The sequence below is a fragment of the Giraffa tippelskirchi genome, chromosome 4 (genome assembly GCF_054371585.1).
Source record: "Giraffa tippelskirchi isolate mGirTip1 chromosome 4, T2T-mGirTip1v1.2.pri, whole genome shotgun sequence".
NCBI classification, from domain to species: Eukaryota; Metazoa; Chordata; class Mammalia; order Artiodactyla; family Giraffidae; genus Giraffa; species Giraffa tippelskirchi.
Genome location: NC_137278.1, coordinates 174552914 through 174568491, shown reverse-complemented (window position 1 = coordinate 174568491; position 15578 = coordinate 174552914). Strand labels below are relative to the sequence as shown.

Below are 15578 nucleotides of genomic sequence, written 5' to 3'. Positions count from 1 at the left end.
GCTCACTGACCTCGGGTGGGTCATTTAACCCCTCTATGGTCTGTTTCCTCACCTGCAAATTGGGGATAGTCACAATACCTACCCTTATTCAAACAGATGTATAACCCTTATGATAGTGCCTAGCACAAAGTAAATTCTCAAAAGAAAAAAAAAAGAAATTCAGCTTTAATTTTGCCTCTGTGTGAAATCTTTCCTGAATATACTTTCTCCCCTAGGCACATTGTTAGATAAGTTATTCCCTTTCTCTTGTGGGACTTGTAATAGTGAACCTCTATCACAAACCAACCACAATTTAACACTTCCATTACTCTTATTAAATTATATGCCTCTTGAGGCTTGGTCATATCCTATTCTTAGAATATCCAGAGGGCCCCTCAAAATGCTGAGCAAATACTCATTGAGGAAGATAAGATTATTTAGGGCCAGATGGCAGAACCTTAAATAATAAGTTAGAAACATACAGAAGTCCTAGGGAGGGGAAAGAGATTTTGAAAAGAAATGATATGTTTCTCAGTGCTTTTTTTTTTTGGCCACATGCTATGGCACGTGGGCTCTTACTTCCTGACCAAGGATTGAATTCACACCCCTGCAGTGGAAGTGCAGAGTCTCAATCACTGAACCTCCAGGGAAGTGCCCTCTTGCTGTTTAGTCAGTTAAGGAGAGTGACAGTGTGATAGTGTGTGTGTGCGCTTAGTCCCTCCGTCACCTCTGACTTTTTGCGACCCCATGGACTGGAGCCCGCCAGGCGCCTCTGCCCGTGAGATTCTCCAGGCAAGAATACTAGAGTGGGTAGCCATTTCCTTCTCCAGGGGATCTTCCCAACTGAGGAATCAAACCTGGGTCTCCTGCATTGCAGGCAGATTCTTTACCATCTGAGCCAGGGAAGTCCAGTGTAATGGTACAAATGTTACAAGGGAGATGAGCTAGAGGTTGTTCCAGAGGCCAGCTTGTAGATGAACAAAAACAGTGGCAGCCAGTGAAAACAAAGAGGAGAAATATGCAGTAGAATTAAATAACTAGATTAAGGGTAAGCAAGACTCAAAACAATATTAAGTATGAATATAAACTGTTTTACTATATACTGTTCCATAATCATAACTTTCCTTTATTTAATCTTGATTTTGCAAATGAAAAAACTGAGGCTCAAAGAGGTTAAGAAACCTGCCCCCCAAATTCCATTAGTTAAAAGGGGTAGAGTATTCTGATGTCATGTCCAGTGGACTGTTACATTAAGGATGACTTTCTGGCTTGCTTGACTGAGAAGAGGGTTATGATGTCATTAAGTGAATTGGAGAAGAAGGAAGAAGTATGATTGGGACAGGAGGGAGAGGTGCTAAGATAATGAGTTTGTTTCAGGATGAGTTGAGTTTGAGGTCCCACTGGGCTATGGATGTCTAGGAACTAGGGCTGGAGATAGAGATTTATGAAAAATCTGCTAATGGGATAGATTGATGGTAACAGTGCATTAGCTGTCAACAAAAAGATGCTTAAGTCCTAACCCCCCAGTACTTCTACAATAAATGTCTGTTGTTCAAGCCATCTCGTTTGTGGTCCTATATAATGGCAAATGCAGGAAATTAATACAGTATTTTATTAGTAAACTTTGGAGGAAAGTTTAGAAGCCTGTGAACAAAAATGCAGGTTAGGAGTTAAGGAATGAGGCCACAGTTTTAATCTAGAGATCTAAAATCTAAGAAAATTTCCATGAAGTCTCTTCTAGACAGAAGAAAAATTTATAAACTATTCAAATGTATGTTTCTATTAGTATTTCTTCTTTTTTTTTTGGGCTACACCGCACAGCTTGCAGGATCTCAGTTCCCACCAGGGATTGAACCTGGGTCACAGCAGTGAAAGTCTGGAATCCTAACCACTAGTTCAACAGGGAACTTCTTGGTATTTCTTAATTTGCTATACTCAAATGCAATAGGCTACTTTCTCCTTCAATACAAACACTGGTTTAATACTCAGCCACAGAAATGTCCTTTGTAGTCTGCCTGCATGAATGCTACCGCATAGACAGCAAGTACACAGAGCACAGAGACTGCATGTATTGTTTTATAGAGTCATAATATACCTATGGGCAGGTAAGTAATTAAAGAAACTTTCGATGAAGCTAAGACGTTTCAAGAGTGACTCCAAATTCTTGGCCAGATCTAGAATAACCATTTAAACTACTATTTCTATTCCCTTCTGCATTCTACCCTACTCCTTGCCAATTGTTTTAAAAGTGCATTTAAAGTTTAGTTGAAACTTATCTTGAGGACGAACGGTTTGGAGACAATACCCATGTCTAAGCTGGTCTACATTTTTAAAGGTAGAAACTTTTGGGTCATATATCAAGAATGGTCCTCTTTCTAGAATCAACTGCATTCTGAGATCCTCTCTCTAAAATAGGACTTCTAACTACTAGGTACAGTGACTTGGTCAAAATTTGATGAGGTCAAAATTAAGACAGTTTTAAAAGACATGGAGGGAACTTAAGTGCATATTACTAAGAGAAAGAAGCCAATCTGTAAAGGCCTCATACCACATGATGTCAACTATATGACATTCTAGGTAAGGTAAGACTATGGAGACAATTAAAAAGATCAGTGGTTGCCTGGGGTTAGAGGAGAGGGATGGATGAATAGGTGGAACACACGATTATTAGGACAGTGAAGCTACTCTATATTACACTATAATGGTGGATCCAGGTCATTAACACGTATCTTTCTAAACTCATAGTACGTATGACACATCAAGAGTGAATACTAATGTAAATAAACTATGGGCTTAGGTGCTGATGTGTTGACGAAGGTTCAACAACTGTAAGAAAGGTACTACTCTGGTGGAGAAGTAGGATAATGAGGGAGGTTATGCATGTGTGGGGGCAGAGGGTTTCGGGGAAATCTCTGAACTATCTGCTCAATATTGCCATGAACCTAAAACTACTCTAAAAATAAAATCTATCAAAAAATTTTAAGACAGTCTACCCTGCTATGGTCCTCTTGCGAAGACAGACTTTTTCCATTCTTCTACAATCCTTAAAATGTCTGATTCCTGTTTAGGGCTGCTTCCTGGCTCAATGCTAGTAAGAGCTGTGTTCAAATCCACTGCGAATCTCTAAGGACTTGGAGGATCTTTGCATAATATGAAGATGCAGACTGTTTACTGCCATTAATTAGGAAGCTAAGTAGTTGGCAAACAAACTATTTTTTGGGAAAAAAACAAAATACCAGATTTAAAATCATTAAAGTCAGGGAACTGCTAATTTCTGTATAATTAGAACACACTTTCTCAATAATGAATTTTATTTTTAAACTGATGTTTTTATATACATTTCACACTGTCATATTTTTAAGTCCTAACTTCATGGGCTGAATCATCACAAGTGTTAGAGCAATATTTATCAAATCCACCCCTCCAAACAGACAGTAAATTTGATTTCAAAAGCTACACAGCTTACATTATTCCTACTTAGGATCAGTATAATATTTAGTTTATGTTTATTCTTAGATCACCAGCCCTTCACCGACACTTGGCAGTGCAGCACAATGACTGCATGAGGCTTTGACACATTCCGTATTTCTGAGCCCTGACTTGAGTTTTAGTAGTGTTATTACTGACTTCCTGAAGCACCCTGCAAATGGCTAAGTCTCTGGTCTCGAGCTCAACCACCCATGATTTGGTTATTCAAAGCCATGAACTTCCTGGTGTTGCCTGGTAGCTGCTCACTCTAACCAACATTCTCACATGCCTGTTTAGTAGAAGTCAAATGCCTCCCTGCCTAACAAAGCTTCGTTTTGCAACATTTCATCCTACAAATGGTTATTTCTTCCTAGGAATTTATTCTAATTAGGGTAAACTATTTTGAAAATGGTCTTAGGTCTGAACTGCTAAATTTTCTATGAACTTGGGTAAATATTAGAGATAATTTCAGATACACTAATGCATTTTTACTTTTTCAATAGGAAAAGGGACAAGTGGACACTAGAGAATGCTTTTAAACTTGATCTCAATCATTATAAATATAGTTACATCATGGGACATCAGAACTTTTGACATTCTGTTGAGAAGGGGTCCAGGGCAATGTAGTATCCAATTCCTATTCCCAGCTGTCTCCTTGGATACATTGAAAAAGTAGGTTTCCAATAATAAACACCACTTTTAGAGTAGTATTGCCCTCTAGAGGCAGTGAGGGGAATGGAAATAGGGTGCTTCAATCATATTTGCAATGCTTTCTTTTCCTTCTTTTTTAAAAAATAGTTATTTTTTTGGCTGGGCTGGGCCTTCGGCGTGGCACACGAGATCATCAATCCTTGTTGCTGCATGTGGGATCTGTAGTTGTGGCATGTGGGATCTAGTTCCCTGAGCAGGGACTGAACCCAGGCCCCTTGCATTAGGGGCATGAAGTCCTAGCCACCACAGCGAAGTCTCTGCAGTGCTTTATTTCTAAAGTTAGTGGTTGGCTTATGAGTTTGTTTTTTGTTTAATAAGCCTTTAAAAAATATTTTTTCAATGTCTAAAGTAATTCATAATTTTAGAAAATGTTCCCAAATAGCTGATTCAGTATAAAACATTTTATCTCTACTAGCTCTCTAGTATTACTTCTAGTTTTTATGAAATAGATGGCCATTTTGCTTAAAGAAAAACAAGCTTCTTTTTATGAAAAATATACAATAGGTAGAGCATCTAGGAATCCTATATAATTAAAGAGCTAATGACTCGTGACAGTGTAACATAAGATGTCTCATTATAAATTGAAGAATATGATTTCTGAAGATTTTTGAAATATATATATATATATATATATACATGCTTTCTCCCCTGAAAGATTATTAACAATGTGATGAAACTTTTATTCAAGAAAAAATCAGTATACACCATACCCTAATACTGGTTAGAGTAGGAATACTATTTATATGATTCGTTACACCTTATTAGAGGTTTTCAAATGTTATCTGATTCGATCAACATTATAGCCTTGGCATGGCTAATATTATTTTCCCAATCTGTGGATGAGGAAGCTGAAGATCAAAAAGGTCAAGGGACTTTTCCCAGGTCTCAGAGCTAATAAGTAATATTCCTCCTCCTACTCCACCCACTACTGGCAAGATGGGGTGAGTGTCAGTTTGAGAGAGAGAGGTGAAGACAAAGCCATGGGGACTGATTTTTCACATGGTCCACTGCTGCCAGTGCTGTAGAAACAATCAAGCCAATGAATTCTCACCTGGCGACTCTGCAAGGTGCTCTTGTTTCTCTTCTCTGTCCTGAAACTGAATTAAATGTGACCACAAAGCTGACTTCCCCTGAAAGTACAAGGCATATATAATTTTTCATTTTGTAAGAAACAATTCATTGAAAAATAACTTCTCATCAAAACCATTCACATTGAAATGCCGATTCTGAAGCTGGTAAACTGAAGTTCATCCTTTCCTAGCTGTGTGGCATCCTGAGCATCCCACTCCATGTGTAGTGAGGGTCATCCTTTGCCTCACTGACAAGGCTGGCAGCAGCCTGGGGAACGGCATCTAAGTAAGCAAAGGCCAGAAGTGCAGGCATGGAAATTCCCAACTTCAGCTGGGTTGTTACTTCACTGTATGTAACTAGGGCTGTCTACACTGGCCACATTAGTAAGTGTGGAATTAAAGGCTCTAGCAGCACAGAATGTATTTGTGTATGCAAAACATGTTTGGATGCATGCAGGAGCAATGAGGGAAGAAAAGTGGGACAGGAGGAGAAACAGAAAAGATGAAGAAGAAAGAAAGATGCACATAGCAGGAAAAAAAAAAAAACCCAGAAAGGGAGGTAAGAAAGACAAAAGCAAAGAAAGCATCTAATTTTTCTACTCTGAATTAACAGACAACTTAAAATGGCAAAGAACTGTTAATTCTGGCTAATATTTAGATTTTTTTCTTAGACAGTGATCAAAGTAGATACTTAATGGAATCTACAGTGAATACAGTCCCTGCAGTTAATTTTTTTTTTATCTTTTCCTGTTTACCAGGAAAGGAGTCCCAAACTGCTTGCTAATCATGGGTTGTATTTTCTTTTTCTGGAATTAAAATGTCTGTGGTATATTTCTTATTATCCTGTGACAAAGGGACTTATCCTTTCATTTTTATGGTTTTTTTCCTTTTTGTTACTTTTCTTAACAGGACTTCTAACTGGTCCTGTCAGTAGGGCCTCTTGAACCTGTTACCTGCTTGACCTGCAAGCCGTGGCTCCATATCCTTTCCAACAGGTCACAGAGGCTGGCAATCAGGGTGTTCTCCTCCAAGCCAGTTATGTTTGCTTCCCCATGGCCCAGTTCCACTGCTTCGTGTCCCATCTTCTCCACCAACATGCGTTTCGTCTGAAAATATCACATGTGGTTCTTAAGTGTTATTCCAGCAATGAGGCCAAAAGCCATCAAGTCAATTCCTGAATGAGGAGACCTGAGTTCCCTTCACTATATTTCTAACTGCAGATTTTGAATCACCTTGGGGAAAGTGTCTTAATCTCTGTGGTCAACTAATGAATAATATCATGTATAACTATTGTCAGAGAAATAAGAGAGCCACTAAAGAGAGATTATGATGCTATTTTAAAGTATCCTCATGAAAATGCTTATGTACAATTTTCAGATTACTAACTTGCATAACATTGGGCAATTACACCAGATCTACTATATATCATAGAATCTGAAACTCCATCCTGCCACCACCACTCATGCTCCATCTTAGCACACTAAAGATATTCACACTTAGTTTTGATTGCACTTAGGCAAAAACCACAATAGAAACAGGCAGTTCTAAATTTTTTCAGAATTCTCTAATTTGTAAGTGAAGCAGACCTATTTTTTCCTTCTTCATTTTCCCTTTCATCTCTTCTCTGGAATGAGTATGTACCAGAAAATGGAAAGGAAATGGAAATCAGTTTCAAGTACGGTAACTTACAGCAGACTTAACTGTCCTCATAAAATATAAGTGAGAGAGCATCTAGTTACTTTAGGCAAGGACCATGTCTGTATGATTCAGCATTGCAAGCTGATGCTGACACAGTACATTTACTGAACACAGAGAAGGTACTCAAGAAATGGCTGTCAAATAAATGAATGAAATTATTGGCTAAAATGATGTTTTGAGTTTTGTCAACTTGTAGTGCTACCTCTGATAAACACAGATATCTGAGAGGAGACTCATGTATAACACACAAACCTACAACACAGCTAAGATCTTCTTCCTTATGGGTATGTGCACACACATATGGGCACAGATGAGGTTCTACACAGGTTCACATAGAGATACATACAAACACATACAAAAAATGTGCTGCTTTTCACATAAGTTGACAACATCCCTGACAGAACTTCTGATTGGCTTAATATCTGTCCATGTTGGAGAGGAAGACAGCAACAGCTGAAAGGTGAGAAAAACTGTGAAGGGCTCCCATGTCACTGATTCTGTGGGTGACAGAACCCACAGAGGTTCATGACTTTAGTAAAGAGCACAAGAGGTTTATGCCCCAGTATTAAGTGTCTTTCAAGTGAAGCTAAAGACTCAAGTGGGAGTTGGCTCAGCTCATTTTAGCTTCACAAGTGGAGTGAACATGAATGGGCACTGTCCTGCACCAGTGAGTAATACGTACCTTCATTCTACATTCTTTTAATAAGCCTTCTACAAATTTCCAGTTGGTTTGTGCAATCACTGCAGGAGAGAGGTCTGACAATTTGGGTTGTCTCAGGTTTTTTCCTAAACTTCGTGCCTCTTGCATGTATTTCTAAAAATTAAAGAGTATTTTTAATACATAAACATCAGATATTCTTCTAACCTACTTAACCTTAAAAATAAGTGCAGGAACAAAATGCAAAAAAAGGCCGTACATGTATGTATGTGCAACAGCAGTTCAAGGTTTAGTACACTGAAAGGCAGAGGGTAGTCACACTCCCTCTACTGTTAGTTCTGTGAAAATGAGAGTGACAGAAGCCACAGCAAATAAAAACTCATTCAGTCTTTTTTACTGGGAATACCCAGTGTGTGATTAGTTGGGATCATGGCTGGGATGGAAAAACTGGGGTGTCTGAATGAATATCAAACCCAAGGTTTTCCAGGAACCCAGTGATTCTCAAATCACTGGTTTCCTCCACCCATTTCCCCACAGATCAAGAGCCATGAAGTGCTTCCAGCCTCTTGGGCAGTGCTGTCCTTTGTTCTACTCAAGTCACAACAGTAAATTAAGTCAGCTCTGGAAAATGGCTGCAATGAATTTTATGACCTCAGGCCTATGTGCTTATTCATAAAATGGGCATAAAACAAGCCCACCTGCCTCATAACAAAGGCTATGAGACCACTCTGAAAAGTATCATGTACTCCCAATGCAGGAGGTGACCTCTTATTTCCAAGACACTTTGCAACATCCCTACTTTGCCTTGTTCCATGGTCAAAAGAAACTGGAAATATCATATTATTTTAGGAGACATCGACGGCTCAGAGAGGACCACAGAAACTCAGACCACTGCTCTTGAACTTTGGTTAGTGCATTTCCAGTAAGAGAAGCACTACATGTAATTAGTTGAGGACAGCTGTTATCTCTCTTCTTTCTGTGGCACCTGCAAAAGCTCATCCGGATACCTTATGTTGGGGTCAGGACCACAGGGCAGAATCTCCAAGAAGTCTTAAGTGTCTTAGGTCTGTATTTAGAGAATAATTCCTCTAATTATATAGTAAAACCAGCAGTTTATTGGAGTGAGAGAGATTGCAAGCCAGAACATCCTCCCACAGACACATATGTGAAATCTATCTTTACTATCTTAAGGGGAGATTTGATATTATAAGAAAAATATGTGTAAAATCTTTTGCATTCTTTAAATAAAAGAGAGTTTTTGCACATTTAACACATTTCCCCTTTGGAAGAAAAATAACCTGCTAAATTTAGTACAATTGTTAAAAATCCCACCAATTAGGGATTCAACAAAGCCATTTACCTTCTACTTTCCGACCCTCCTGACAAAACGCAGCATTTACAAAATAATCTCTTTTCCAGTGTACTTATTTTAAGGATGGATTTAAAAATTAAATGGACTCTGAACACGATTAATTGTGTATATTTCTTCCTGCTTCAAATCCTTTTTAGAGGGTAAAAGGAAGAGGGAAAATTGACAATGAAAGGCAACAATCTCCACCAGGGAAATTAAGTGTAATAGAGTTGTGTGAAACATCCTGAAGGTTAGTATAAATAAAAGCAGGAAATTAAGAATTTCAGAAAAATAAACCTGAGATATAAGACAGGGATCATATATGAGACTATAATTACCTGCATTTCCTATCATTTCAGGTTGTATTAATGTTATTTGGAACATTACAACTTAGAGATAAATGGTTGGTAAAAACAAATGTTAACTGCTAATGTTAAAAGGGTTCTGTTTCTCCCCAGGCCTCAATTTCTCCATCTTTAGGACTGTGCAAATGCAGAGAGAAGCACTTACAAGACCCAATTCTCAAGAAGAGTGAAGTATCAAACTTGGCTTAGGAAGAAATACACTAGCTACAATGAAAGAAGTGAGGTACATGATAAAGCAAGAGGACAGGAAGAAGCCTCAGTCATTTTTCTTTTTCTCTGAAATATATGAATAGATTTTTAAAAGTCAATAATTGGATTAAAAAATTAAGCACTGTTTAAAGTTTAGGTTCTATTTTACAATATAAATGACAGCAAGCTAGAATGGGACTGTCCTTTGAGTGGCCATATTCACTGATCAGCCAGCACATACAAGGCGGATATAGCATTAGCCAACAGTGAATTCCACAGGGCCACATGCAAACTCTCCTTCTGAGCACCTTTGTTGAAGCCACAAAACAAGCCACATTCCATGGACATGTGCAGAATGAATACAGGGGTGGCTAAAGACCCCTTCTCATAGCAAGAAGTGAGGCTGCCTCTGCATACTGCAAAAACAAAGCAGTGCCCTTACAATAAACAAGTGACAATAAAGACGTGCTTTCTTTGGGGTAACTGGAGGAAAAGGTGTATTTTAAGATAAAAAACTGAGAAGGAAGGAATCTTTCATAGGGAGTAGTTTCATAATAAAATCCATTTTCCTACAGAGGGAAGTCACCCCAGGTTTCCTCTGAGATTTCTACTATGCTCTTCTTCATTTCTGTCTAAGCTAAAAATAGCAGGAAAGTGAGTGAATAAAGTGAAAGCTGCTCAGTCGTGTTCAACTCTTTGTGACCCTTATGTGACTCTTATGTGACTTAATAGTCCATGGAATTCTCCAGGCCAGAATACTGGAGTGGGTAGCCTATCCCTTCTCCAGCGGATCTTCCTGACCCAGGAATAGAACTGGGGTCTCCTGCATTATAGGCAGATTCTTTACCAACTGAGCCATCAGGGAAGCCCAAAATAGTAGCAACTAACTATAAAAACATATCCTATTATTCAATAAACACTGAAATAATTGCTCTTCAGTACAGGATTTCGTTTAATAAATACCCTGTCCCTCTAACCAACGTGGAGCATGTGAAGAGCAGACCAATGTAAAGTTATTTAGTTGTAAATTTATCTTACTATGTCATAATGGGATAAAATACAACCAAAAGTCCTAAGTAACTCTGGCCCTCAGGTGAGTAATGTTCAGTGCAACCCAGTGTGGAGGGTTCCTGGGAAAAGTATTGGCTTAGAGTCAGGAGGTCTGGCCTGTGGGTCTAGCCCTGCCTCTGTGTGTCCGTTTGACTTTAGACAAAGCCTTTTGGACTTGCTTCCCTGGTGGCTCAGATGGTAAAGACTGCCTGCAATGCGGGAGGACCCAGATTCGAATCCTGAGTCAGGAAGATCCCCTGGAGAAGGGAATGGCTACCCAATCTAGTATTATTGCCTGAAAAATTCCATGGACAGAGGAGCCTGGAGCCACAAAGAGTCAGACATGACTGATCGACTAACACTTGGAAAAAAAAGCGAAAGCAAAGTCGCTCAGTCGTGTCTGACTCTTTGCGACCCCATGGACTGTAGCCTGCCAGGCTCCTCTGTCCATGGGATTTTCCAGGCAAGAATACTGGAGTGGGCTGCCATTTCCTTCTCCAGGGGATCTTCCCAATGCAGGGATCGAACATTTGGATTTGGTTAAAACATGTCAAGCTGGACAAAGATACCTCACCTGTTTCTCTTAGCACTAAGATTCTATATTGGTGATCTGATTTTCTGACCATATAAAATACAGACCAGGAACAAGGAAGGGTAAAATAAAACACTGCAGAGATAAACTCAGCAAAAGAAAAGTTGTTTGAAAATGAATCACTTGTGCACTTTTGCAAAATGCTTAAGTAAAAGAAAATTTGAATATTTAATATATTTCCTCTTTTTGGAAGAAAAACAATGTGCTAAATCTAGTCCCCTTCTTCTCCCTCAGAAATACCACTGATTTGGGATTCAAATAATCACTTTTCTCTGCCAAATGTAGAGAATACTCTTGTTAGTGCACACACCATCATGAAGAGATACAAGTCACAAAAGGAAGTAGAGAGCTAAGATTTCACGTCACAAGGTGATGTGAGGCATCTAGAGCTATGTGCACTCACACACGTGGATGATTCAAGGAACACCGCAGACAAGATTCAGGAACATCTGCAAAGGACTTTCCGGCAAAGAACATACCAGGCAGCACTCAGAGAAGGATTTTTTAGGAAGTCGTGCAGGAGGAGGTGGACCCTGATCCCACTCCCAGAATGCCATGGAGTTCTGACAGACCACAAGTTCCCTGGAAGGCTATGAGGATGGAGAAGTGCAAATGACAGAAAAGCAAAAAAGAAAAGGATGGGAGAAAGAGACAAGCAAAACAAGCATGCATATGATAAAGTCACAGCAGAAGGGAAGGGAGAGAAATATAGTAGTGCAAACAAAAGCAGCAGACAGGCTATGCTTCAGTTTTTAAGAAAATGTTTAAAACCATGTATGTATAAACAAATCAACAAAAAGCAATATATATATTCAGAATGATGTTTTCTGCTTTTTTTTTTTTTACCCATTTGAGTTTAGAAAAGAATTAACAGATAACTGACTGCATTTTTTTGATCACAAGAAAAAATTAAAAATTACTTATCATTATTCAAATGTATAATTACTGTTTTATTTTCAAACAGTACAAATAAAGCATAATATTATTAATTTAAAGTAATTTTAAAACACTCCTAAAAATGGTGTCAACAAGCCAAGGACAAACCACAGGCAAATATATATTTACTAAGTTTAAATTATGCTTGCAACTTAGAAAGTCTATGCTTCTTATATCTTTTTTCCCTTGCAGGAGATATACTGACTAAAACTTTATCCTAAGCTCAGCCTTTACTTGATGTGGTCCACAGGGAGACTTGTTTTACAGCCTTATTTTAGATGTATTAAAATTACAAAATGGGGGGAAAAAAAGGTATTTCAGCTATGTCAGTCAGTATAAAAGAATTACTATTTTAAAATGTAAGTTGAACAATTATTCTTTTTAGAAGAATAGAAGAGAACCTACACAATGATACCTGCTGGACTAAGTAAGCCTCGTTTACAGTTCCCACATCAAGGCATCCCAGGAAGGCAACACACATACCTCCCTCAAGTCGTTGTCCAGCCCAACGTGCTCGGAATGCTGGCGAAGGCGGTCTTTCCTGCGCTGTGCAGTGGCACTCCGACTCACCCAGCGACTGAAAGAATAGAAGGGGGTAGGTTAAAACAAACAATCAAACGAAAAAATAAAATGTGATCTCACCTGTCTTTAAAATAGAAAGGATGTACGGTTGAAAACTAAAGACCAGCAATACTTATTTTTCAATAGATTCTTTTTAAACAAGTATATACCAGCTTTATTGACATGTAATTTAGATACCAGATACTGGCTCAGTTGCTCAGTCGTGGCCAGCTCTTGGCAACCCCATGGACTATAGCCCACCAGGCTCCCCAGAATGGAATTTTCAAAGTAAGAATATTGAAGTGGGCTGCCATTTCCTTCTCCAGGAGATACCATATAATTCACCCATTTAAAGTATCCAATTCAGTGGTTTTTAGCATATTCATAGAGATGTGCAACCTTCACCACAATCAATGCTTCTTTCAAACTGAGGTTAAAAAATGTACAGTGTCTGTAATGATTCTCTCCTTTCCACCTATCTGCCCAACAGAGCCCCAAGCCTGGATAGAGACCACCGTAGCACTTTCCTTTATCATATCCATGTATTAATAGATTAGTTCTTAATTTCCCTCATGACTACCAACAATCATTGAACCTGCTGTCCTTTATCAAGTTCCCCCATTTCTCTTCAAGACTGTTACCAAACCTTTCCCTTTATCCTCACAAGCGCCTCTACTCACCTTGATGACCCAGCCTTGCCTCCCTCCTGCTGCTCTCTACTTCACTGATACACACATACACACCCACCCCCCACACATCTTTCTTCTAATCCCAAAGTGTAATATATACGGGCCACAGCTCGAAACTTTCTTCCACCAGGATACCTGACCAGTCCTCCCTTGCCTACTCCAGTCTTCTACATTAGAAACCTCGTGTGCCGTATCTCCAATTTTTTTTCTCTCAAATGAGGATTGCCCTTCAGCCTACAAGTATGCCGGTCTCTCTGACACTACATTTCCATCTGTTTCTTTGCTCTTTCATGTAAACATTCTTAAGAAAAGTTTACATGTAAGGCCTCTGCTTAATTATCTTTGGATCTTTTGTTCATCTCAAATCAGCTTCTTTCCCTGAAAATGATCTTGATGAAGCCATTTATAGCCCTAACTGCCAATCTAATGGCTGTAATTCGATTCTTAGCTTACTTAACACTTTCTGCTGATCCTTCTCTCTACCTTAAATCTCCAGTTATCTTCAAATACCTCAGTGATCCCAATAGTGTAAGATCTCTCACCTTTGAGCCTTGGAAGATGAAGTTTTCTTCCAGCTTCTATCCATCTCTCAGACAGCTTTAGATGCTACATAGAAAGTGTTCTATAATTCCTCCAAATTTAAATTAGCTATCCCTCTCATATTCTCCAATTACAGCATTTATCACAGTGTTTTATAATAACTTAACTTGATTTTCTATACAATCCTCTCTGCTATAAATGCTTGAAGGGTCGATGTCATGTCTGTAAGCCATTTATCTGCAGAGTCAACTACATCACCTACTCCTTTTATAAATACACCCTAAATAAATGTAATCGGAGACACAGTCTAATATTTAGGTTTACCGATGTTCATCACAGCATACATGCAATAATGAATTCTGAGTTTCCTTTATTCTAAGACTCACATTTTGAGTGAGTTAGTCACTCACACTTGGGGCTTCCCCAATGGCTCAGTGGATAAAGAATCTGCCTGTAATGCAGGAAACACAGGAGTCGAGGGTTTAATTCCTGGGTTGGGAAGATACCTTGGAGAAACGAATGGCAACCCACTCCAATATTCTTGCCTGGAGAATCCCATGGACAAAGGAGCCTGGCAGGCTACAGTTCAAAGGGCAGCGGAGTTGGATGTGACTGAGTGACTACATACACAAGACTCACATTTTGGCTTTTAAATGTTTCTGAAACTAGGATGAATCTTCTACATCATATACAAATTTAAAGTATAATTTTTCCAAAAAGCTTTTGAATTAATAGCCGATCTTACAACCAACAGTTACTCAGAAAACATGTTCAGTTCAGTTGCTCAGTTGTGTACGACTCTTTGCGACCCCATGAACTGCAGCACGCCAGGCTTCCCTGTCCATCAACAACTCCTGGAAGTTGCTCAAATTCATGTCCATCGAGTCGGTGATGCTATCCAACCATCTCATCCTCTGTCGTCACCTTCTCCTCCCGCCTTCAATCTTTCCCAGCATCAGGGTCTTTTCAAATGAGTCAGTTCTTTGTTTGCATCAGGTGGCCAAACTATTGGAGTTTCAGCTTCAGCATCAGCCCTTCCAACAAATATTCAGGCCTGATTTCCTTTAGGATTGACTGGTTGGATCACTTTGCAGTCCAAAAGACTCTCAAGAGTCTTCTCTAACACCACAGTTCAAAAGCATCAATTCTTTGGTGCTCAGCTTTCTTTATAGTCCAACTCTCACATCCATACATGACTACCAGAAAAACCACAGCTTTGACTAGACGGGGTCTTTGTCGGCCAAGTGATGTCTCTGCTTTTTAATATTCTGTTTAGGTTGGCCACAACTTTTCTTCCAAGGAGCAAGCATCTTTTAATTTCATGGCTCAATGCAACCTAAATGTTCAACAGTAGGGGGTGATATAATGAATGATCATATAGTCATTTAAAAAATTAAGTGACCAGGAATAACAATGGGGCTTCCACGGTGGCTCAGATGGTGAAGAATCTGCTTCCAATGCAGGAGACCTGGGTTTGATTCCTGGGTAGGGAAGACCCCTAGAGAAGGGAATGGCTACCCACCCCAGTATTCTTGCCCGGAAAAGGCCACTGACAGAGGAGCCTGGTGGTCTACTGTCCATGGGGTCGCAAAGAGTTGGACACGACTGAGTGACTAAGACGTTCACTTTCAGGAATATCAATAATATGGGATGGTGGTCATGATACAATAATGAATTAAAAAGCTGGATACAATGCTGTGTAAGTAATTTTCTAATTAACA

General features: G+C 39.2%; 1 protein-coding gene and 1 long non-coding RNA gene across 7 annotated transcripts in view; one reads left to right on the top strand and one right to left on the bottom strand.

The window, feature by feature from the left end:
* DENND5B (DENN domain containing 5B) overlaps positions 1-15578 on the bottom strand; it is a 217289-nt gene that overhangs the window by 39447 nt on the left and 162264 nt on the right. For 4 of the 6 annotated variants that reach the window (XM_081591659.1, XM_081591663.1, XM_081591661.1 and 1 more), the window contains 4 exons: positions 12551-12644; positions 7609-7740; positions 6182-6334; positions 5210-5288 (listed from right to left, as the gene is read on the bottom strand). In XM_081591659.1, coding sequence (XP_081447785.1) covers positions 5210-5288; positions 6182-6334; positions 7609-7740; positions 12551-12644 — 458 coding nt within the window. The remainder of the gene's footprint in view (positions 1-5209; positions 5289-6181; positions 6335-7608; positions 7741-12550; positions 12645-15578) is intronic. The other 2 variants (XM_081591660.1, XM_081591662.1) reach the window with 1 other exon arrangement.
* The window catches only part of LOC145546030 (uncharacterized), a 1126586-nt gene that overhangs the window by 1024268 nt on the left and 86740 nt on the right, over positions 1-15578 (top strand). The gene's annotated exons all lie outside the window — the stretch shown is intronic.